This window comes from Papio anubis, chromosome 7, assembly GCF_008728515.1.
Source record: "Papio anubis isolate 15944 chromosome 7, Panubis1.0, whole genome shotgun sequence".
NCBI lineage: Eukaryota > Metazoa > Chordata > Mammalia > Primates > Cercopithecidae > Papio > Papio anubis.
This window is the reverse complement of record NC_044982.1, coordinates 112836912-112861944: the sequence shown is the minus strand read 5'-3', so window position 1 is coordinate 112861944 and position 25033 is coordinate 112836912. Positions and strand designations below refer to the sequence as shown.

At 53.6% G+C, this 25033-nt stretch overlaps 1 protein-coding gene across 6 annotated transcripts in view; it reads left to right on the top strand.

The window, feature by feature from the left end:
* TMEM266 (transmembrane protein 266) overlaps positions 1–15768 on the top strand; it is a 148722-nt gene extending 132954 nt beyond the window's left edge. For all 6 annotated transcript variants that reach the window (XM_003901236.3, XM_017960801.2, XM_031668460.1 and 3 more), the window contains 3 exons: positions 3242–3431; positions 13000–13062; positions 14545–15768. In XM_003901236.3, the coding sequence (XP_003901285.1) occupies positions 3242–3431; positions 13000–13062; positions 14545–15119 (828 nt within the window). In that variant the 3' untranslated portion in view covers positions 15120–15768. The remainder of the gene's footprint in view (positions 1–3241; positions 3432–12999; positions 13063–14544) is intronic.
* The last annotated feature ends 9265 nt before the right edge of the window (positions 15769–25033 follow it).

Sequence of the window (25033 nt, the reverse complement as noted above, 5' to 3'; positions counted from 1 at the left end):
ATAGTAAAGAACAAAATCATAAATGCGTAAGAATTAAGAAACTATCTCTTGGACAAGTACAGTGGCTCACAACTGTAATCCCAGCACTTTGGGAGGCTGAGGAAGGTAGAGGATTGCTTGACTCCAGAAGTTTGAGACCAGTCTGGGCAACATGGCAAGACCCTGTCTCTACAAAATACAAAAATAAAAAATTATCCAGGCGTGTGCCTGTAGTCCCAGTTACTCAGGAGGCTGAGGTGGGAGAATCACTTGAGCCCATGAGTACAAGGCTGCAGTGAGCTGTGATCACACCACTGCACTTTAGTGTGGCAGACAGAGTAAAACCTTGTCTCCAAAAAGAAAGAAAAAGAGAGACAGAAAGAGAGAGAAGGGAGGGAGGAAGGGAGGGAGCGAGGGAGGCAAGGAAGGAAGGAAGAAAGGAAGGAAGGAAGGAAGGAAGGAAGGAAGGAAGGAAGGAAGGAAGGAAATGGACATGGATGGAAAAGGGAAGGAGGGAGGGAAGGAAGGAAGGGGAAGGAAGGGTGAAGGAAGGAGGGAGGAAGGCCCTGTCTGGACAAATGGAAGCCCTGAAAGAAGAGAGGAGAAAGAAAGAGGAAGGAAGGAAGGAAGGAAGGAAGGAAGGAAGGAAGGAAGGAGGGAAGGAAGGAAGGAAGGAAGGAAACCCTGACCAGAATGGACAAAGAGATCTTGAAAGGAATCAAAGGAAATGGAGACTAGACAAGAAAGTGGTAACTGATTGAACAGAGTGGAGAATGGTCACTAAAGTGCCCACAGAGGAGGACAGTGAGGGAAATGGGGTACTTTTCCCCTCGGAACCCCTGAGAGTCTGGGAGGAAGGGGGTGTAGTGTGAAGCTGACACAGGGTGGGGATGGCTAAAGGTCTACATGCATAATATTCGAGATCCCAAGATGCCCTTCCAAATCCTGCATGGCCAGGAGACTGAGTTCCCCCACCCTGCAAGAGTCCAGGGGTTTGTCCTCGGGAGAAAATGAACCAGGGGGCTCTGCATGTGGGCACTGGGTTAGGCAGGGACTTGGGGAAAGGTGGAGGGCTGAAAATGAGGATTAAATGAAAGTCTTTCCCCCTAAAAGTGGGACCCTCTGCCGTATTCCTCTGCCCTACTCACAGCACAGAGGAAACCAAAATTATAGCCTCAGGCAGTAAGCTGAAAACCTGTGCAGTCCCAGAGACCAAACCTGTAGACACTGACATTGGGAGGCTTTCCAGTGCCAGGTTGGTTCCTGGCCACCCTGTTGTTCATTAATGCTTTTAGTTGTGTGTGTGTTTTACTTTCACAAAAGTAAAATCAATAAAACATTAAAAACACAGTATCAGAAGGTGATAAGTGCAATGCAGAGAATTCAGATAGGCTGATGCAACTGAGTGCCTGGGGGGCTGTCCTAGGTGGCAGATCAGGGAAGGCCCCTCTGAGGGGGGCCACCATGTGATCTGGAACAGAGGGAGCAGCTGAGAACTCGGCCCTGAGACCAGCGCGTGCTTGGTATCTTTACAGAACCAGAAGAAGGATTGTGTCTTGGGGTCAGGTCACGGGAGAGAGGATGAGACGAAGTTGGCCAGGTGGGCAGGGCCAGATGGTGTAGGTGCTTTGTAAGCCAAGGCTGAGGAGCTCGGGCTATCTCCCAGGTCGGGTGGTGAACCATCGAGGTTTATGGACAGGAGTGTCATGATCTGACCTGGGTGTGGGAGAGTCCCCACGAGTCCTGTTAGAGTGATGGCAGAGGGACCCAGAAGCCGCGGCTGTAGGGGCCAGAGCTGGCAGTGGAGGTGGACGGAGGCGCGATAGCTACTGGACTTGGGGGATGGATGGGATGTTGGGGTGAGGGAAAGCGAGGAAGCAAGGAAGGTGATTGCATTTTTGGCTCCAGCTAAAATAAGATGAAAACACTTGAGGAACAGGTTTGGATAGACAGTGAAGAGTCCTGCTTTGACCAGATTGATTTTGCAACTCCTGTGAAAGTGATACTGTCATGGAGGCATTGGTGGTGAGAGTCTGACACCTCAGTTTGAGGGGTCAGGGCTGGAGAGGTGCATTTGGGCGGCATTGGTAAGTAGGTAACCTCCTAGGCAGGGCGCCCGGGCGTGGTATTCGCTGTCCGCCCTCCATACTCGCTCCGTGCAGAAGCGGTGCGAGGCGTGCGGGGAACACTAGGTGGCGGTGAAGGCCCTCCTTCCTGCGAGCCCGCGGCCCGGACCTGCAATGTCAGACCCAAACTTCGCGTTGGCCCTGATGTCCCAGGAAGACCCTGGCGTGTGAACAGCCATCTCAGCCACAAACCCAAGAGGTATCTGGAAGCCTTTCCAAGAAGCTTTCCCCAACAGAAAGTAAAACAAAATTAAAATGTGTGCAGCTTTTACAAGGCCAGCTTGCTGCCTGGCCACCCTATTGTTCATGAATGCTTTTAGTTGTGTGTGTGTTTTACCTTCATAAAAGTAAAATCAACAAAACGTTAAATACACAATAATATCAAAAGGTGGTAAGTGCAATGCGGGAAATTCAAATAGGCTGCCACTCCACCTGGGAGGAAGCCCTTAAGAGGAAGCAACCCAAGTCCTCAAAGAGGTGAAAACCCCATTTTACAGAAAAGAAAACAGGCTGGATAGGTGATAGGACTTGCTCCAGGCCACAGGGCCAGGAAGCCACATGGCTTGGACTGAACCCGGTCTGGTCCTGGGTGCCTCCTCGTGGAGGAGGGAAGTGGTTGTTGCTGGAAGAAAATGAGCCAGTGTTCAAACAAGCGGGCAGTGACGCCAGGATGGGGTCCCCAGAAGGGGACGCGGGCCCTGGGTGTCCCGAGGTTTCCGGTTCTTCCTTAGTCATCAGTGTAAGGCATCTGAACGAGGCTTTCATGTTGTCAAGCACCCTTTGGGGTCACACATCTGTGCGGAGAGCTAGAACTGAATTTGCACCCAGGGCTCCTGACTCCCCGTCCAGTGGCCTTTCCACAAAGGAAACACGTTGTGTTTCCTCACCCGGGCATCCGTGAGATGGGGGCCAGACTGCAAGGCACCTGAGACACAGGATCGCACAGGTTGGAAAAGGCTCCGCAACCCTAAGAAGCTCTTGAGAACCGCGATGCTGGGAGATTCCTAAGGAATCATCCAGCCGCAGGAGGCTCAGCCCAGTCCTCCCCACTCCGCCCCCATGTGGGAGCAAAGCGCCCAGAGGTCAGGCTGGAGGCCCCCGCCAGCTGATCCAGCCCAGCCCTTCTCTCTCCGCAGTTTGAGATCCGACAGCTGCGCGCACACCTGGCGCAGCAGGACCTGGACCTGGCTGCGGAGCGCGAGGCGGCGCTCCAGGCCCCGCACGTGCTCAGCCAGCCGCGCAGCCGCTTCAAAGTGGTGGAGGCCGGCACGTGGGACGAGGAGACAGCGGCCGAGAGCGTCGTGGAGGAGCTGCAGCCCTCGCAAGGTAAGCCTGCATCTCCACCCGGCCCCAGAGTGCCATGGCCAGGGGTGCCCCTCGCCCCCCTCTCGCGCCCCGGGACCGTGTGCAGAGTGGGTGGGGTTCCTTGCCCCTCCTTAACTCGTGATTGGGGGACACCCTCGGGTCCGTAGCCTTGGTACTGCCTGTCAGAGCCCAGGAGAGTATGTAGTCCAGCCACCGACCCAAACTAGAAATGACTCGTCCCCATTTCATGCCTGTGGCCACCGGCGTGCGTTGTCTGCGGTGTCTTCCCTGTCCTCACGGCAGCCAGAGGAGGAGGTGTGACTTTCCTGTTGTATGGCTAAGAAACTGAGACCCAGGAAAGCCGTCCAAAGGCGTATCGCTAATAAGTGGCAGAGCCAGGCTTCCAGACAGAGGTCTGGGGCTTCCTACTGGAATGCCACCTACTGGGGCCCAAATAAGTCCAGGCCCGGGGCCACAGCAGCCCAGAGCCTGAGCCTTGTAGACGGTGAGAATTCATGGGACAGTGATGTTAGTGGAGATGGGAACACGAGCCACAGTCCAGGGTAGGGTCCTGTATGGAAGGGAGTTATTTCTAAATTCAAATCCCAACTCTTCTATCAGCCAGTTATGTGATGGGAGTCTCTTGGGGTCTCAGTTTTGCTAGCTGTCAAATAGGAGCAGTACTGAGGCTTCCTCACAGGGCTGCTGCGAGGCTCAGAGGTTTCGGGAATTGCACGGGGCCACCCAAGCCAGGAAATGGTGGCGCTGGACTGTGAATTCGGGCTACGGGACCCAAAACCCCAGCTTCATCCAGGAGCCACTCTTCCTTGGCATGCCGTGTCCCCTCCAGGGCAGTGAGGAGACAGCCGGGCAAGTTGAGCAGGTCGGGAGGCAAGAGGCCTGAGCTCCAGTCTCTGCCACTTCCCAGCTCCGTGACTGGAGGCTTCAGCGTTCCCTTCTGTAAAATGGACTCCTAGCTCAGTTCGTCTGCCTCACAGGACCTATGAGGAACCGATGGCTGTGAGGAAGCTCTAAGGGCTGTAAGGCACTGCAACACACTGCAAACAGCTTTTGGGAAATGAATGGTCGCTTTTTTTTTTTTTTTTTTGAGACAGGGTCTCACTCCTGGAGTGCAGTGGTATCATAATAGTTCACTGCCACCTCAGACTCCTGGGCTCAAGTGACCCTCCCACCTCAGCCTCCTGAGTAGCTGGGTTCATACGTGTACACCATCTCACCCAACTAATGTTTGTATTTTATTTTTGTAGAGATGGGGTCTTGCTATGTTGCCCAGGCTGGTCTCAAACTCTTGGCCTCAAGTGGATCCTCCTGCCTCAGCCATTGAAAGTGCTGGGTTTACAGGCATGAGCCACTGTGTCCAGCCACTCTTTTGAGAGATCTTCAGATCTTAGAAACATAGGATTTGGGGGCTAGAGGGGACTTCTGGGTCCACCCCTTCAGCTGATGTGAGAATCCCCTCTATAACTCCCTGCCATGAGCCGTGCAGCCGCAGCTCGCCCTCCTCTAAGAATAAGTGCTTCATATCTCCCTGGGGAACCCACCCCACCTCCACACGGCTCTGCCTGTAAGAAAGTTCTTCCTCAGACTGCACTGAGGCCTGGTTCCTTGCTCCTGCCTCCCTGCTGGCCATGGGTTTCACGCACAGGCAGTGCCATCCCAGCTGAGACCGTTTAGAGATTGTTTCTCCTCCAGGGACGTCACCTGCATTTCCACAGTCAACCTTCAGGGGACGCGCTCTCCAAGTTCTTGCTGTACTGCCTCCTCCCAGAGCTCTCCAGTGTTTTGGTCCCTCTCAGAGTAACATCCACAAATGAATGCAGTTACTGGGGTGCTGCAAGCCCAAGGCAGAATGTTGAGGGGGGCACTCTTGCTTTTTTTTCTGGACCCAGGACCCCCACGATGCAGCCAGAAGGCTCCTGAGTTTGTGGGGACCACTTGACTGAGCTCATAGCTGACCCAGCCTTACGTACTCCCCACACAGCTCATCTGAGCCGTGTGTCCCGGCAGCCCTGCCTTGGGCAACAGGCTTTTTGTAGCCTCGTGCAGAACTTCGTAGAACTTCGTAGTCATCAGTGTTCATCTGTAGCTTGTTTGATTCCTGCCTTTACTCCAGGGCTTGGTAGGTCCTGATTCACAACCCATTGCCAATTCCTGATTAATTGAAACAGTCCCCTTCTTCATCTTCATCATTCAGCCTTTATTATGTCTGGACCTTGCCCAGCTCCCTGCCCTCTGCAGTCTCCTCTCCCCTCTGCAGTCTCCCCTACCCCACCATACCGTGATTGTTCCAAAAATCTTTCACACCACTCCCCGACTTCCGCCTTTCCTGGTTCCCTGTGTCCCTCAGGAAAAAGCCCACGCCCCTTAGGCTGGTGGATTAGTTTGCTGGGACGACCATAACAAAATGCCACAGACTGGCTAGCACAAACTCCAGCAACGTATTGTCTCACGGTGCTGGGGCTGGAACCTGAGATCAGGGTTGGGCGTGGATGCTTCCCTCCGGGGGCTGGGAGTGAGAATCTGTCCCAGGCCTCCCCCTGGCTCCTGGTGGCGGCTGGCAGTCCTCGGCATCCATGGCTTACAGTAGCATCACCCTGCTCTGTCTTCTTCATCTGCACATGGCGTCCTCCCTATGCGCATGTCTGGATCTAGCTTTCCCCTTTTTATAAGGGCCCCAGTCATATAAGGACCTCATCTGACCTAATGACATCTGCAACCGCTTTCTTTCCAAGACCACATCCTGAGGTACTTGGGGTTAAGGCTTCAACATATGAATGAAGAGGTGGTACCCATTCAACCCTTAAGAGGGGGCAGGCACATAAGACCCCTGATGATCTTGCCCCGGGTTGCCTCCTCAGCTTGCTTTTCACTCTAGAGGAATGGAACTTTTAGTTCTGTAAATGTTCTGTGCGGTCTCTGAGTCTCTGCATGCTGTTCACGGGATGGCCCAGCCTGCCTACCAGACTTCTCTTCATGCTTAGAACGCACCTTAGAGTCAGCTCCCAGATCTCCACACCCTTCCCTGGCAACCTTACACCGACTCCCAGGCCTGGATCCTGCTCCGCTGCCATAAGCGTTTATGTGTGTCTCTAAACTTACTTCAGGGCCTGCCTCAGCCATTTCTCCATAGTTTGTTGCATTGAATGTAATCTTCAAGCTGGTAACTGATCAAAGAACAAAATAAGGCTCTCTGACATCACTTGTCCTGCTGTGAAGCCCTGCGTCTTCTCTAAGAGCTGAGGCCAGTCAGCAGTAGTTCACCCCAGAGACCCCACAATTGGCTTTCAGCCCCAAGGCTGGTGCTTGTGGAATCTGCCTTCGTATTCTTTTTGAAAGTTCTTCTGGAAGGTGGGAACAACTTTTGCCCACTTTGCCTGGCTTTCTAAGGATGAAAGGAGCAGATTTACAATCTCACAGCCCATTCCAGGATCTTCCTCTGTTACAGCCTCCTGGCTCTGCCCACAGCCAGTCTTGAGGCTGCACCTCACCTGGGGCTTGGGCCTGCCCCGTGATGTTCTTTCTGCAGGTCTCAGCACTCCCGGTATGGCTGCTCTCCGCGACACCTCCTCTGTCTCTCTCATCAGGGTCATTGGCTTTAGAGCTAACAGCATAGCCCTTGTCCCTCAGCCAATGACCTACAAGAGCCTGAATGCCAGATGCCACATTTGAGCCCACAGGGGAGCCAAGATCTGGACTTGGAGGTTCCACAAACAAACCAGCCTTTAAAATACTCCTGCACATTCTAGGAGTGCTCTGAAGCTTTCAGTCCTGCCTGGCCCTCCTGCCCCTCCTCTCTCTGCAATCCCCATAGTGGGCAACTTCCAGGAGGAGGAGGAGGAGGGAGGCAGGGGCAGAATGGAGAAATCGGGTCAGAGTCGAAGGCCACTTGGGGAAACTGATTGGCTATGTGTCACCAGCAGGGTGTCACAGGGTCTGCAGTGTCCCTGCTCACCCTTCTGGAAACTAGGGTAGGGGATATCTGGATAGGGCAGGCCCAGGCCTCCCATAGAGGTGCCAGACATGCACCCCAGGAGCAGGTGCAGATGCCTCTCCATCCAGCCCTGGGGTCCCCCCTGCCCACTCTTCCCTGCTTCTGGGGCATCCCCTGGGTACCTCCCGGCTCTGTGGATGCTGCCTGCCCCAGCCTAGGCAGCTCCCTCCGCACATTGTTTCACAGCCAGCCCCAGAGCATCAACAGCAAAGCCAGTGCCTCCAAGGCAGAGGGCAGAACATGGGGCTGGCGAGGGACACGTGTGATTCACAGCCTCGCATGGTCCAGGGACACAGGGCATCCCCCAGCTGATCTCTCCTTGACCAGGAACTGTGTCCAGGGAGGGATTTTCATGACATTAGAAATTATGGCTGGACAAGCTGAGAGCACTGTAGGCCACTCTGGAGATGAAGTAAGGGCAGTGCTTGTTGCTAACTAACTGTGACCTTCAGGCCAGCGAGGCTCTGAGGCCCACCTCATGCACAGGACACAGACAATCCAGGGATTAACCTACAGACATGAGCCGTGAGTCACAGAGCCTCGGGAGGGCCCTGTGTTTTGCAGGGTGGGGGAGGGCAGCCCAGGAGGGCGGGGTGCCAGCCCAAGCCGTGAGGAGGAAGCGGCTCCACAGTCTCAACAGTTGCCAGCAGGTCACAGTCAGACAACGCCAAGCAGCTTCTGTTTAGACTTGCACTAGCACAAATCATTTTTAAAACCTAGGCTGCAGAGTTCCAGGCTTTGGGGCCTGCCAAGTTCACAGTGCCCCTGTGTAGTCATTAATACTTCTCTCCCAAATTTATTAGTCTTGAAGCTCGCCCATAACTTATGAATTACAGCCCCTGGTGGGAGTGCCACGGATTTCACCATATATCACAGGGAACCTTCACGTCCCCTATGCTGTTGCAGCATCCAGAGACACTGCTGCAGGGGTGCATGTGGCCAGCCTGCTCTGTGCCTGCCCTCTGCCAGGCAGCCCCAGGGGAGGGAGCTGAGCTGGCACCAGTGCTTGTCCTTGGAGAGGAGCGGGCCTGGGTGATCATGAAGGCAAGACTCTCCACTGGCCTCCAAATGTGTGGGCCTGACCAGGACATCGGGGACCCCAGGAACCCCAGGGCTGTAGGACTAGATCTGAAAGAGCCTCACACAAAGTAGCACTTGAAGCAACCGGAGGGACATGGGTTTAGGACTCAGGTCTGGGTTTGAATTTCAATTTGGCTTTGAACAAGTTACTTCTGTGATCAGGGCTGGCTTCATGGACGCATGACCTGTGTGGTCACACAGGGCCCTAACTTTGGTTCACTGCTCTGCTGTTACCCTCTTGAAATTCTTAATACTTTTTAAACAAGGGACCTAGAAATTATGTAGCTGGTCCTGTCTCAGTCTTAGTGTTTCAAAAATGAAACAGGTGCAGAAGTTCTTCACTGAGAAGGATTGAGCATTTAGTCATATGTGCAGCTCTCATCCCTCGTATACAGTAGGAGTTCAGTGAATATTAGTGCCCTCCCTTGGTGAGGGCTGCCAAGCCATGGAAGAGCAAGTTGGAGTTTGGGAGCAGGGGCCCAAACCAGGAATCGGGGCCTTGCCTTGGGCTTTGGGGCCTGGGTCTGCACAGGGCATGTGGTTGGTGCCTCATGCCCCTCTGCCACACCAGAGTCCACGCAGCCTGACCAGTCCCCACCACCTCCAGGAAGCCTGGCCCAGCTGACTCACCACCTTTTCTCTCCACCTCTGCCTCCTGGCTGGGCAGGTCGGGGGCTCCACCCAAGGGGTAAAACATACATAATGAGCATTGGCACCACTGCACTTGACGGGCTTTAGGAGGATTAGTCAGGTTGGGTTTGCAAAGTGCTCACACCCTGGGAAGAAAGGCGCCGGGCAGCAGAGAGCAGCTGCCACAGAAAGCACTGAGACTTTGGAGCCAGGGGTTCAGGGAGGCAAGGGATGGCCCTGGGCTAAACATTCATGATCTCAGTGACTCTTACCAGTTCACCAGCAGGGTAGGCATTTGCTATCCCCATTTTATGGGTGAAGAAGCTGAAGCTCAGAGTGGCTAAGGGATCTACCTAAGGCCACACAGCACGTGCCCTGCAGAGCTGGGTTGGCCCTGGGTCTGTTTTGTTCTGAAGCCTTTGTTTGTGCCCATTCTTTCCTGCCCCTCCAAGGGCTGCACAACACAGTCCTGTGGGTTCTCCCTGCACGTCTCTAGGGCTCCTCAGGGCTGAATCAAAGCAAACCCCTGGGGGCAGGGGCTTATTCTTAGATGGAAGGTGGGCAGCCCCGTGTGAGGCCAACAGTGTCCGTGAAGTCTGATCTAAGACTGGTCACAGGGCCAGGGTTCCCTCAACTGGTCACAGACTTGGTGGAAATCAAGTTGTTAGTAAGAGAGAGGCACTAAAAAGTGCCAGGAACCAGTCACCAAGATGGATGCCACGGAGGAGGATGGATAAACCGAGTTCTATTTTGGACATGTTGAGTCAGAGGCAGCTGGAGGCCAGCCAGGAGTTGTCCAGGGACGGTCGGCCAGACCAGTCCGAAGCTCAGGAGGGATGTCTGGGCTGAAGGTCACCTGGCTTAGGTTATTTTTATCAACAGCTTGCATGAAGATGTGAGCCTCCTCAATTATGTAGACAACACAGAGAAAGCAGAACGATCTAATACCTTGGTGGGCTGAGCCAGGACTCAGGATGTCTCCAGCAAGCTGAGCCTCTGGGCTGAGCCCAGCAAGCTGACGTTTGCCCAGGGTGATGAGCCCTCCTTGGGGGTTACGTGAGTACAGGGTGGGAAAGGCCTGGCCTGGCCTCAGGTCCTGCAGACAAGACCTGGGTGTCCATGCTGGCCACAAGCTCCACATGAGTTGGCAGAGGAGGGCGGTTTCTGAACACGCTCGGAGGATGTGAGGGTGCGTTAGGGCAGTGTGATCACATCGGATCTTGGTGCACTTGGCACAGTCTACTCAATAATCACGGCCTTGCAGCACAGGGGCAGGGAGATCAGTGTGTGAAGTGTGGACCCCTAGGTCTGGAGCTTTGAAAGTAAACACTAGTCCCTCCCTCCGTCCCTCCTCCCATTCTGGTCACAGCTGGAGTCCATAGTGAAGCCTTCAGGGTGGAAAGGCTGGGAAACCAGGGAGGGGTAGAGAATGCACAGGGGCTTTCCAAGGAAAGGAGATCCCAGGAGGGATGTGAGGGGCTTTTTAGGTGGTGGAAGGGCTGTCATAGAGACCGTGAGTAGAAATAGGCTTGTCCTTGGTACCTGTGTGGAAGGCAGGACCAGGACCTGTAAGCCTCACACATAGTAGGCACTTCCTGATTAAATGCTAATGGGCCGTTTGACCAGGAGTTGACGTCCTGGGAGGCCCTGACTGTGCTCCCCGCAGGCAGGGACTCCTGGGCTCAATACATGGCAAAGGGTGGACTCACTGTGACTCCACTGAGCACAGATGAATGAGAAGCTGCCCAGGAGCTGGTGACCAGAGCTGCTCCACAAAGAGGCAGGCACGCCCTTCCTAGAGGTGTGCAGGCTGTGGTGGAGACAGCCCTCTCAGGCTGGCATCCAGGGGACTCCTGCACTGGGGACTGGCCAAGGTGCCTCTAGTCCCTTCACACTCCGCTGTGATTCCGTCACCTCTTGGAACTTCAGAACCATCTGCCTGGCCCCATCACAATCTGAAAGAGCCTCACCGGTGCCATGGGGGTACAGATGAAGAAAGGCCCAGAGAGGGGATGGGACCTGCTTGAGCCCTCATGGCAGGCCAGTGGCAGCACAAGGACAAGAACTCAGCATCTGGGATTTTCTCATTTACCCTGGCCGCCTCCTGCAAGTGGCTCTTGGGTTAAAGTTTCGCTGGTCTGTGGATACTTCAGCTGAGCTCATTGTCCTACTCACATCACATGGCCCTCTGGAGTCCCTGCAGGTGTGGTCTCAGGATAAAACCAAGATTGACCAGATCCTCCAACCTGGCCCATAGGGCCTGGAGGTCCTGAGCCTCCAGCTTGCAGGGATCAGTTACCCCTGGCTTCCCAGGGTGGCAGCCAGGCTAGACAGCATTGGCAGTACACACAGCATACGGATGCCCAGCTGCAAGAAAAGTGTAGCTGGCTGATGAGGATCAGGGCCTGGGGCCAGCCCAGGGCCCTCCCTCCCTCAACCCCAGCATTAGTGCAAAACATACCTCTGACTGCAGGCATTTACAGATCAAAAGAGGCCAGAAAAGCTTTTAAGAGCCAGGCCCTGCTGTGCTGCCTCCAGCCTCCCAGGGTCAGGGCACACTGGCTTCTGCAGCTCACAGGTGTGCCTGGGAAGGGCTCTCAGAACCCAGGGGGTCTGCTGATGCCATTCCTCAGAGAAGCTCCTGGGGGTGCAGACTCGGGCTCTAGGGGCAGCCCTGGAGCACTTCCAGACTTTCATGGGAGAGAGAGGACAGCCCTCAGCCCTCCCGTGCTGAGGGCTTTCTGGTGCCTGACCCCACCCTAGGCATTGCAGTCTCTGGTCTTCCTGCCACAACTTTGGGGGTGGCCTCTCCCAATCACACCTGACCAAGTTCAGACCTTCCTGTGGCCCCTCACTGCCTTGCTGCCCTTGGAACAAGGCCTAGCTCTTAGGATGGCTTTTGGGGTCTCCGAGCACTTGGCTTTCCTCCCACTCTCAGGCCACTCTGAAAATCTCAACTCTCCTCCCATTCCCTCCCTGCTTCTCTCAGGAGGTGAACCAAGATTCCTTATTTATTTGAAGACAGGGTCTCACTTTGTCACCCAGACTGGAGTGCAGTGGTGTGATCACAGCTCACTGCAGCCTCAGCCAGCCCTCCCACCTCAGCCTCCCTAGTAGTTGGGACCACAGGTGTGCAACACCATGCCCAGCTAATGTTTAAAATTTTTTTGTAGAGATGGGGTCTCCCTATGTTGCCCAGGCTGGTCAATATTTAAGACCCTATTCCCATCCCCCTTGACATGGACAGCCTTTCACCTCCCCTTCTGTAATTTGCTCAGTAATTATGTACTGAGTACCTACTGTATGTAGGAACAGTGCAGGTGGTGGAGATCCCCAGCACCCCACCTCCCCAGGTCTGTTCCTGTACTGCAGGGAAGGCTGGAGCTGTCAGGTGGATCGAGCCCCAGGGGGCTGTCTGGATGGCAAATCAGCCCTGTGGCTGGCCGTGTATTCCTGCAGATGGGATTTCAAGGCTTCTCTACCGAGGGCAGTGTTTCTGGTGCCCTTGAGAAGTTCAGGCAGTGAAGGCTCAGGCCATCCAGACAAGGAAAAGCCCTGAGAAGTTATTTCCACACCCCTTATTTCAGAGATGGGGAAACGGGACAGAGGGGAAGGGGTCTCTCCAGGTCAGTACTAAGGCAGGTGCTTCATCAGAACCTGGGTCCCCCAGCACCCAGTGCAGTCCAGCCCCTGGGGCAGGTGAGACAGGCAGTCCCCATGGAGAACCAGGAGGCAGCTCCCGTCACACACACCAAGGGCTTCTGTGAGATAGAAGCCTTCTGTTATGGCCGTGGGGGTGGGAACAAGAGTATAAGGGGAAGAGAATGAACTTGATGCACTCACCCTTCTCTGTCCCCACCTCTGTAGAAGCCATGGTGAAGGACGACATGAACAGCTACATCAGTCAGTATTACAATGGGCCCAGCAGTGGTAAGTCTGGGTTGGGGCTGTTCTACATGTGCCAGAACCCCAGCAACCCCTAAACCCGAGGGCAGAGACAACTCGGCCTGGCTCCAGAGCATGCCCATCACCTGGTGCCTGTGAACCATAATTGCAGGCAGTGCTCAAGGTTAAAATATCAGAGCTTCAGCTTCCAGCAAAGTCCAGCACTGGAGCTGGGGGTGCCCAGGGGCTGAGCCTGCAGGTGCCAGGATAGGGGTGCTCTGTCATCACCCATAAGAACTGCATGTGGAACCCTGAAATGGGAAGGGGGTTAGAATCCAGAACTACAAGTGACCTCAGTGCCCCCCACCTCCACACCTGTCAAGGTGGGCACAGTGGAGGCTGAGGTGCCACAGCACCCCAGGGTGTGAGAAGCAGCAGGCCTCGGGTACGTCCCTGCTGGATGTTCTTGCACTTGAAAAAAACCTCAGGGAAGCCCAGTGGTTTTTACTTATGGGAAAGATTGAATTTTAAAATAATGCTGAGGCCTTTGGTGTCTGTTTCTCCATGGCCCCCTTTCCAGTTCAGGGTTCCACATGCAGTTCTTGAGTTTGAATTTCACAGCCCCCAAAACCTTGTATGCTCCATTGTAAGGCTAGACTATTATGTTGGGCCATGTGAATAATGCATTTGAATTTTTGGTTTTCCACAATTTAGCCTCCCTAAGGCCTCGTCCCTCTTCTCTCCTCCATCAAAGCCTCATCCAATATGCTGGTTTCAAAGACCACCGTCTCCAGCCCAGACCTCTCCCCCAGTCCTCCACAACTTTGGGGAGAAACCTCCCCACCCTGCACCCTCTGTAGGTCAGCCCCGTGGTACTCTCACCTAGAGCAAAGAGCTCTGAGCGTCCTGTGACTCTGTGATGCACGCTAAGCAGGCTCTGATCATCCCATTCCGCAGCCCCCACCCCTGCCAGCCCATCTGAAACGGAGTCATTCCTCAGACCATGGAACCCAAGTTCCCTGCCCTGGCACACCGTGCTTCCTGAGTTAGGATGGGCTAGGTTAGGCAGCTGTGGCAAATAACCCTGCGTCTCGATGGTTTAAATAAAGCCACAAAAGCCCACTGCAGGTTGGCTGGGGGCTCTGCTCCCAGGTCATCACCGTTACTTCAGCACCCAGTTGACAGAACAGTCACCATATATTCTAGAACATTTGCCAGGGTAAAGCACCGGCTCATAAAGCTTCTGCCCAGAAGTGCCAGAGGTCACTTCTCATGGGTGACTGGCCAAAGCATGTCACATGCCTATACTTGAGTTTAACAAGATGGGGAGGCATAATCCCCCTCAAAGCAGGGCAGTGATGTTGGAGAACTGGGAGGGAGTTCTACCAAGGCCTCCCTCCACAAAGGCATGGTGCCCTACAGCCTAGCCACACTCACTGCCCACCGCCCGGCTCACACCTGCCCTCTTCAGGGCCCCCAGGTGTGGCAGAGGTTGAAGTGTGACCGAGATCCCCTCCTTCCTTGCAGACAGCGGTGTCCCAGATGCAGCTGTGTGCATGGTCACCACGGCCGCAATAGACATCCACCAGCCCGACATCTCCTCGGACCTCTTCTCTCTGGACATGCCCCTCAAGCTTGGCGGTAATGGCACCGGCGCCACCTCGGAGAGTGCCTCCCGCAGCTCGGTCACCAGGGCCCAGAGTGACAGCAGCCAGACGCTGGGCTCTTCCACAGACTGCAGCACCGCCCGCGAGGAGCCATCCTCTGAACCGGGCCCCTCTCCCCTGCCGCTGCCACCCCAGCAGCAGGTGGAGGAGGCCACAGTTCAGGACCTGCTGTCCTCCCTGTCAGAGGACCCCTGCCCATCCCAGAGGGCCTTGGACCCAGCCCCCCTCTCCCGGCCCAGCCCAGCAGGCTCGGCCCAAACCAGCCCCGAGCTGGAACACAGGGTAAGTCTGTTCAACCAGAAGAACCAGGAGGGCTTCACTGTCTTTCAGATCAGGCCTGTCATCCACTTCCAGCCCACTGTTCCCGTGCTGGAGGACAAGTTCAGATCTTTGGAATCCAAAGAGCAAAAGTTGCACAGGGTCCCTGAGGCCTAGAGCCTGCCATGGGCTGGGTGGGAGGAGGGGAGACAGCCATCTCAAAGCTCTCCTGGGACCCTGGAGGCTGCCAAGGGCCACATGCGGGGCCTAGGAGCCCACCTGGCCTCCCTCAGGGTGCTGCCTGCCTCCAGGGAGGCGACGCCAGGCCAGGAGGCCACAAGCTTCAGACCTCAAAGCCCAGAGCTGGCGCCTCTTCTCACCCTGCTCAGGGGAGGGTGGTGCTCGTGGCTGGGTTTTCTTTTTAACCATTTTTACAAAAACCAGCCTGTGGCCCAGCTTCAGCAGGGTAGAGTGCGGGGGGCCAGCTCAGCCTCTTCCGTTGCCTTCGTTCCTGACGCCCACCCTGGACTCTAGGGAACAGCACTGTGAGCAGGGGCTGTCCAGCCCCACCCCTAAGCCGTCTTTCCCAGGAATCCTGGGTGGAGTCCAACACAATCACACGGAGACCACCATCTGAGCCTATGTCATTTGTCCTCATTTTCTCATTCCAGCATGAGCGTTTCTGAGTCTCTTCAAGACAAATCTAGTTTTCACCTTCACAGGATATAAAGGGATCAATCTAGAGGTGGGTGGGAGGGTCCTAGGGGGCAGGGGGACAATCATTTTCCAACCTTGGCTTTAATAATAAAAACCAGCTGCACTGAGAGTCCCAGTTGGTGGAGGTTTTCCTTTGGTTGCTAACCCAGGTGAAGCGTCCAGAGTGGTTTCCAGCCAGGGTACCACCATCCATCCAGTTAGAGATGCGTATGGCATCCCAGACTTCCTCCTCGTCCCGTGAGCAGTCGTGAATCCTGGTCATTCCACCCTCCAAATTGCTTGTCCCTGGCCCCCATCACAGCCTTGCTGAGACCCAGGCCCCTTGCTGGACTGGACTGCAGCCGCCTCCTCTTTGCACAGCCTCTGGTTTCACCCTTCCCAGTGCATCTTCCCAGGCAGCTAAGCCTCAGCGCCCCTGCTTAAAAGCCTCCAAGGGGTTTTGTGTGTATGACCATCATGTTTTCTTTTATATGGCGGGGGAGGGGAGTAGAAAGACATAATTTTTTTTTTTTTTTAATTTCTTGAGGCGGAGTCTCGCTCTTGCCCAGGCTGCAATGCAGTGGCACGATCTCGGCTCACTGCAAGCTCCGCCTCCCGGGTTCACACCATTCTCCTGCCTCAGCCCCCCCGAGTAGCTGGGACTACAGGCACCTGCCACCACACCTGGCTAATTTTTTGTATTTGTAGTAGAGACAGGGTTTCACTGTGTTAGCCAGGATGGTCTCGATCTCCTGACCTCGTGATCCGCCTGCCTCGGCCTCGCAAAGTGCTGGGATTACAGGTGTGAGCCACCACACCCGGCGAGAAGACATAATTTTTTAAAGGGCTCCCACTGCCTTGAGAGAACGTTGAGTGTGACTCAGCCCCTTCGTGAGCTGGCTTTCTTGCCCCTCTGGCTGTCCTCCTATGCCTTTGTCTAGCCTGTTCTTTCTCCCCTCTACCTTGGTCTGGGTTATTCTCACCATGTGTCCTGCCTGCCCTCACCACTAGGCTGGGTGTCCTTGGGAGCTCCTGTGACCCCCCTGGACTCACCTGACAGTGCAGCACGCCCCTGGCTTGGTCAGCACCTGCTTCCTTTCCTGCCTCCCAGGCTGGTCCTCAAGAGCAATGAGCGGGCCTAAGCCCCATTAGAACCCCACAGGCCTGGGCATGGAGTCACTTGGGAAGGATGGCCGAATTGGAAGAAAGGGAAGGAAACTACCACGTGCTGGCAAAGAGCACCCTCCTGATTCACGGGGTGATGAACAGTTGTCAAAAAAAGTGCTAAAGGTGGCAACATCCAACTGAGTCACTCTTGGGGGTGTAATTAGAAGACCTACCAAGGGGAAACTTTTGCAAAGGGCAAGAGTAGCTGTCCTGAGGCATCACCAGCAGCATTGTCATAGCGTCCATCACTGGGCACTGGGCCAACGTCCCTACCCACATGGGCTCCTTTAACCCTTCCAGTGATGCTGAGGCAGGTATCACTAACCCCATTTTACAGTTGAAGAACCTGAGGCTCAGAGAGATTGAAGAAACTTTCTGAGGTTGAACTCTAATGACAGGCCCTGCAACAGGCCCAAATCTGCTGGCACCATGCCAGGCCCTGGGGTTCCCAGGTTTAGCTTTGGGAAGCAAAGCAGTCACTTGGCTTTTGCCACTTGATGGAATGGAGGGTATTACTTGGTTTGTAAGCTGTAGGGCAGAAGCCAGTGGGCTCGGTAACTGGTGATCTCCACCCACTGGACTAGAAATGGCCACCCTCCTCCTCCAGGCTCACCTTGCTGTGCTGTGACTGGCTTTCTGCAGAGCTCCATCGTCCCAGCTCTGGGGCTAGTGCTGCTACCTCACAGGCACATGAACCTGGCCCCGTGCCAGGGGGAGCTGCAAGCCCGGCTGCCAGCACTAACGTCTGCTGAGGACTCCTACTCCAGGGAAGAACCACAGGATGGGGAGGGATGCCATGGGGAAGATGCTAGGCAAGTGGTGGCTGTTCTCTTCAGTTTGTCCTCTAGGAAATGGGTCTCTAGAGAGCTCCACTGTTTTTTTTGTTTGTTTGTTGTGTTTTGTTTTATAGGCACTCCACTTTTTTTTTTTTTTTTTGAGACAAGGTCTCACTCTGTTGCCCAGGCTGGAGTGCAGTGGTGTGATCTCGGCTCACTGTAACCTCCACCTCCCAGGTTCAAGTGATTCTCCGGCCTCAGCCTCCCAAGTAGCTGGGATTATAGGCGAGCGCCACCATGGCCATCTAATTTTTCTATTTTTAGTAGAGATGGAGTTTCACCATGTTGGCCAGGTTGGTCTTGAACCCCTGACCTCAGGTGATCTGTCCGCCTTGGCCTCCCAAAATGCTGGGATTACAAGCGTGAGCCACCGTGCCCAGCCTTTTTTTTTTTTTGGGACAGGGTCTTGCTCTGTTGCCCAGGCTACAGTGCAGTGGCATAATCATGGCTCATGCATCCTCAACCTCCCAGGCTCAGATGATCCTCCCATCTCAGCCTCCCAAGTAGCTAGGCCTACAGGCGCACGTCACCATGCCTGGCTAAATTTTGTGTTTTTTGTAGAAATGGGGTCTTGCCAAGTTGCCTAGGCTGGTCTGGAACTCCTGGGCTCAAATGATCTGCCCACTTCAGTCTCCCAAAGTGTTGGGATTACAAGCATGAGCCACCGGGCCCGGCCAGAACTCCATGTTTAAAAGCGGATTTCTTGGGGTATTTACAGGTTGCTGTGAGGTGAGACCCTGCTGAGCACTTGTTGTTCGGCCTTCATGTTGTGTTTGAACTGCCTCACAGATAGAGGCTGGGGACAGAGATAACAGGGGGTCCCCAAGTCCCAAGTCCACAAAAGTCACAGCGTTAAGACAGTACACACAGACGGAGGAAGCTACTTACCTGCCTGGGGACATCTGAAGGCCTCACAGTGGAGGAAACATTTAAAGGTGATTTTAAAAGAGTAAGTATACCAGATCAGCTCTTCTGTTTGTCGTTGAAGAGGAGAGCAGTCTTTAGGGGTAGTTTCAACACTGAGCTACAAAGCTGGCCCACTTCCAGAGAATGTGAGCAGGGAATTTTGATTGTCTCCCTGACTTGATGTCAGTTGTTAAACCGCTTAAAGGGGGAAAAAAAAGGAATGTCAGGAGGAGGGTAGCAGGACAACAGTGCAAGCAGAGGAACAGCAGTGAGCTAGGCAAGGAACAGGGTTTGGGAACAGGAAGAAGTTTGGTGTCAGGAAGAGGATGGCATGGGTAGGAGGGGGAAGAGACCACATGAGAGCAACCTGGAAAAGGACAGGTGAGGCTGCTCGCCAGAGGCCTTGGACGCCAGGCTGACCCAGATGTTCTCCCTAGAGATAAAGCACTATGGAAGGGCTCCCACAGAGTCTTCTGGTAGTTGCAGAGAAGCATCCAGAGGGAGGGGCCCGTGTCCAGAGGAGAGGGAACAAGGCTGCACACGGGCAGGCAGGATGAAGGTGGCGGTGGTGGAGGAGATGCTGGGGACACCTGACTGATGGGACTCGGGGGAGCTGAGCGTTGGAGGAGATGCCACCATGTCCAGTCTGTGGTGTCTGAGCATGAGACATCAGGATGGCTGTGCCTGGCACCAAGAGCATAGAGAAGGATGCCAGAGCCAGGAACATGGCAGTCCTTTCTGCAGACTCAAGAGCCCTTCCTCCAGCCCATCTCACAGCAAGTCCTAGGGTAGGGCCTGGGGGCCTGGAGTGCAGGAGATGGAGGTAAAAGCTTTGCCTTTCATGGCTCCCCTGGGCACCATATCCTACAGTTATGGCTGGCGGGCAGCTGGGGGCTGGGGGAGATGGAGCCTGAGCACTCCCTGGGAGGTTTGCAGCTCTGGGAAATGGCTCCCGGTTCTCCTCCACCCTTTTAGAGAACCCACTTTGGTGGCCCAGAGGAGCCATTGGGCTGTCCCTGAAGGGAGGGTCTGGTAAAAGCCACTGTCTCCTGCTAGAACAAGAGGGTGGTAACAAAAATGACTCCCATGTCTGCATTGCATGTTGTGACAGGTGCTCTTCACAGGCTTCCCTCCTTAGCACAGCCCTGGAAAGTGGGCGCTATCTTCCCTGCTTTACAGAGGAGGAATACGACAGCCATGGATTCATTCAGGGGCTTGCCCAAGGGCACATAGCTAACTAGTGAGCTGTAGTGGCAGGATTCAAACCCAGGTCTGGCTGGATTATATGCCATGCTAGATGTGAGATGAGCTGCCGGAATCAAACCAGGTGCCACCAGGAAAGCCAAAATAAGAAATCAGGACTCAGAGCCAGCAGTATTGGTGACTGGTCCACAGAGGAGCTGGGCCAGAGTCTGCAGTCCCAGCCCAAATCCCAACCAGGATGGGGCAGCCATAAGGCCTTCCCTGAGTGGCCCCTCTCCAGCCAGCCCTGGGCAAGGTTCCCAACCCAAAGTGTGGCTTTTCAGATCAAGTCCCACAAACAGGAGTGTTGGGAGGGAACCTGTGTGGCTAGAGGCTAGTGGCCTGGAATTCTCTTTAGCATGGTGGGTATCCACCTGAAATTCAACTCAGGAGCTCCTTTCTCCCTCTGAGACAGCTCTTGACGGAAGCCAGAGTCAAAAGAGCACGGCTCCTGCCTTGGTGCTGTCGCCACATTCCTCCCTGGTGCTATTCAGTTACCTCTAAAGAGAGAAGACAGAGTTGGGGTCCCAATCTTGGAGCTGCTGACAAGTTATCTGGGCCCAAGGAATCCCTCTTACTAACAAGCTGACAGTACCCTGTGCCCCACTCAACACTTGTGTGGAGTTGCTTCACAAGGACCCCCAACAACTCTGGGGGCTGAAACAGCCAAACCATGGACATCTCAGGGCTGGAGAGAGGTCTGCTCATCCCACTCCCCCACCCCTGCCTCCCACCTCAGGTGCTGCTGTACCTATGCACAGGATGTGGCAGAGACTGAATTCTCAGCCCAGCCCTGTTTCTGGTTTGCTAAGAGGCTCCAAGCAAATCCTTAGACCTGCTTCCTCCCCGTGTACAACAGGAATGATCTGTACCCTGTGCCCCACTCAACACTTGTGCGGAGTTGCTTCACAAGGACCCCCAACAACTCTGGGGGCTGAAACAGCCAAACCAAGGACATCTCAGGGCTGGAGAGAGGTCTGCTCATCCCACTCCCCCACCCCTGCCTCCCACCTCAGGTGCTGCTGTACCTATGCACAGGATGTGGCAGAGACTGAATTCTCAGCCCAGCCCTGTTTCTGGTTTGCTAAGAGGCTCCAAGCAAATCCTTAGACCTGCTTCCTCCCCGTGTACAACAGGAATGATCTTGTCTCTCCCACCCTGAGAGCTGCTGGGATAGCTAATGATGTAATAGAAGGGAAAACCCTTTGAGAATGTTTCAGGGGAAACACAAACAGCTTTAAAGCATCCTTATTAATGAGAAGCCTGGGGTGTTTCACTGCCAGCACACACTCAGCACTTGTGAGGTCAGCTGCCCAGGAGACGCTCTTGCTGCTGCTGATAGTCTGGTGTGAGAGGGTGGCAGTGAGCCCTGCCCCTAGTCCCATCAGCCAGCCCAGCCACTGTCCGCTCCTGAGTGCATCCCTGCTTGCACATACCCATTTGTTCCATTCCTGTAGTCACTCTGAATGAGGTAAGAGAGCTGTTATCCCCCAGACAGGAGGCACCTTATCTTCCTTCCTCTCCCTTTGGTCAGTACTACTGGAGTACTACTGAAGTACTTGCCAAAAACTTGTATTTCCCTAACATTAACTAAGTGAGGACTTCATCACTATTCTGAATATCTTTGACTCCACTGCTGAAAAGTTTGGTGTTCTCTCCTGGTGAATAGTTAATTATCCAAGGAAAATGATGAAACATTTGCTGCTAAAATTTATAGCAAGCTATCAGGACACAGTGCTGGCATAATTTTATGCAGAGCCCCAGGCTGCAGCATAGGGAAGCAGGCTGCCTATTCATCTTGAAACAAGCAAATGAAATTGACTACCCTGGAGATCAATCAGGACATTAAACACTGTGATGGATGTGGCAGAATTCTTCAGTGTCTGAAATTTATGGGTCACCCTTCACCAAGCACTCTAGGAACCTCCCCAACATCAATTAGGCCTCATAACTAGGTATGCTCACCTCCGCCTCCATTGATTAAAGAAGGGGTAGGGGGTTCTGGGACGTGCACTGTGCTAAATACTACAAAAGGCCAATGAGCAGACTGGATCCAGATTGCAGTACGAAGACCCCTGCTTCCCTGAGCAAAGAGTGGTTCAGAATGGAGGAGTGTCCGGCTAGAAGGGGACTCAGGCATTGGAGTCTAGACCTTGCATTTTCCAGAGAAAGCAGCTCAGTGTGTCATGTTCCTGGGTACTCCTGTTCCTTGTCCATGCTGGCCTGCCTGGAATGCACTTCTTCATCTGGTTGATTTTGCTGCTCCTTCTCAACTTGGTGAGGTCGTCATATCTTGTTGCCCTGCACTGCAGCCCACCCCAGTCAGGCTAGATTAGGTCCATCCTCTGCACTCCCATTGAGGCACTCGGGATATGGCATGTGGTTGGGAGCAGACTGGCCTGTGGTCACTATTTACTAGCCATGAGTCCTTGGGCAAGTGTTTTAAGCTGTTTTCTCCATCTGAAGAAGAGTTGCTGATAATCCTTGGCTTATAAAGCACTTTCATGTATGTCACCCCATCAGTGGGGGAAAGAGTAGGAAACATTCAAGAAATCAGACTCTCAGGGGAGGAAGTAGTTAGCCCCAGGTCAAACCTACACCTTGTAAGGTTATAAGACGTAAATAAGACAATGTATGTAAAGGGCTCAGCACAGCATCCTGGGCATAAGCAGCCCTCAAAAACAGTATTCACTGTCTCCATCTACTCACCTTGTAGGACACCCACCAATACACTCATAGGTTAAAGCTTGTTATCTAGAAAGATCATCTAGTTCATGTCGCCATTTTACAGATGATGAAAATGAAACCTGAAAGGAGGGAAGGTGACCAGGGTGCCTCTGGGGCAGTAACAGGAACAGGATGAGAATCCAGTCCACCCAGTGGTCCCCAGGTCCCAGACCCAAATGTCCCCTATACAGCCCACGCTGGGAAGGAAACACAGCTGGAGGTGAGCACACAAAAAGAAAGCACTCACCCTGTCTTTAACCACATGTCCAGTTAGTTGTAGGAGATGAAAAAGGCAAAGGTCACGCAGATAAAGCCACCCCAGGGCCTCCCTCTCACCAGTCCTGATGCCACAGTAAGTAAATGCCAGCTTACTTCATAGAAAATCCCTAATTCCATCGGTGTTCCTTGCTTCCAATGACAAGCCTGCTGTTTTGAAGCAATGCAAACCAGAGGATATAGTCCTGGAGAGAATGGGAGGACCACAGTCTAGTAGACAGGCCAAGTTTTCCAGACCTGGAGTCCAGTTCGGGTCCCACATGTCACCAACTGCCTCTGGTCATTACCTCTCTGCTCATTTCTTCATCCAGAAGGTAGGCGTAATGATACACACTTTAGAGGTGGTTGTATTAGAAGAGTATGTAATGTACCCAACACGCAGGGAGTTCTTAATAAGTAGTATTTGCCCAAAGTTCTGGTTTGTGTTCCAGTTCTATCACATGTGTTGTGACCTGGGGCAAACTGCCTCCTCTCCTGAGAGTCTGAGTTCTTGAATGTTTTCTACTCTTTCCCCAACTGATGGGGTGACATACATGAAAGTGCTTTATAAGCCAAGGATTATCAGCAACTCTTCTTCATTTGCTCCCCACAAAGATGTTTTTAAAACCCCAGAGCTATAAGAAATTGTGGCAGTGTATCATCCTACATGGACTTTTCACAAGGTTATCAGTCAAGCCTCCTTTAGCTCAGCAACAGCTAACCAAATCCATCTGTTACAATCAATGGTATTCTCTGGGTTTCCCAGCCTTTTCAGTCCACTTTTATGTAAACTCAAACAAAAACCCTTAGTGAAAGACAGCGTGAAATGCAATCAAGCTGACCCTCCCTTTCAGAAACAGAGCAGAAAGTGAACCTAGGGCTGGGGTTTCCAGCCTTCCAGCCCAGCAGACATGCTCGGGCTCTGGTGGCAGCAGGGCTCCCACTGCTATCCTGGGAAGAAGAGCACTGCCCAATGCCAGCCTTGCCCACAGCACTGGACCCATTTTCACAATCTCCAGGAATCCATCCCCAGCCAAATCCATCTGAAGCCAGAGGATTCAGCCCCTAATGGCTTCCATCTTTTCCTCCCTCCCTCTGTCCTGCATATACCACCAAGTTATAGGCCTTCCTCAAAAACTGTAAATGGCTCCCTGTTGCCAGCAGTGTTTCTTAAGACTTGTTCAGGTGGCACAGGAAGTCATACAGTTTTTATGGGACACTCTTAATACACTGACATATCTAACAAGGAACAATTACCAACTAGCAGAAAGTATTTTAAATATTCAACAAAATCCCTGATATATCCCAAGACAAAAACAAAAGCTGTGGTGGGTCAGTGGCTGCTTTGTTCAGATCCACTTGGTACTGTCCAGTCACCTTGGAATCTGCTCACATTCTTAAGAAGAAAAGGGGTAGCAGCTGCCAAAGGTTTACAAAGAAGTATGCAAGAAAGACTTAAGACTGGGAAACTGCTGTTGATAAATTTTTCCTGCAAATCAGGAAAAGTCCTGTATGGTGTAACTTTCACAGTACCATCGCAGGTCCAATGGAAATGTCAGTGTTCCTTAAGGGGAGAACCACTGATCTCTAAGGAAAAAGGCCTCCTCAGCCTGTGAGTCAGTGTCCTCTCCAACCTGGCTTCAACTACCTACCACCCTCACTCCCCTCCCCGACCCCAGTGTTTCTGCCCCTCACTGCCTCATGCACCTGAGCTCTGATATCATTTGCCACTTCTGCTCCCATACACCAATTGAACGGCCCCTGCCCGCTGAGGAATGGCCATGCCAGCCTCCTGAGGAGCCTTCTCTGTATATGCTGTCCATCCTGAGACCTACTTTCTGCTTTTACTGATGTCTCATCTCATCTTTCCTGGTAGCTGTAAAATCCTTCAGGACGGGGGCTGTGGCTCCAACAGCCTGTACTCTCAGAGTCTGGAAGGATACTGTCCTCTCTGTCGAGACCACAAGCTACTTTGGGGCAATGGCTAGACCACACTCTTGTAGGTATTTTCTTCAGAGTCCCAAACAGCACAGCTGGTGAGCCAGAGAACCCAGCAGGGAACATGTCTCTACAGAATTGCTGAGAGAGAGTGGGACCTGGGGGAAAGCTGATGCTGTCTCAACTACTAAGAAGCTGGGCCCAGGGCCATTACTAGGCCTCAGGCCTTCTGCAAGTGAATAGGCCATTAGCTTCAGCTCATGGACCTGCTTGGCTCTGCCCTCAGAGGGCTGCCTTTCTAACAGGCCTATTTCTGCCCTCCCA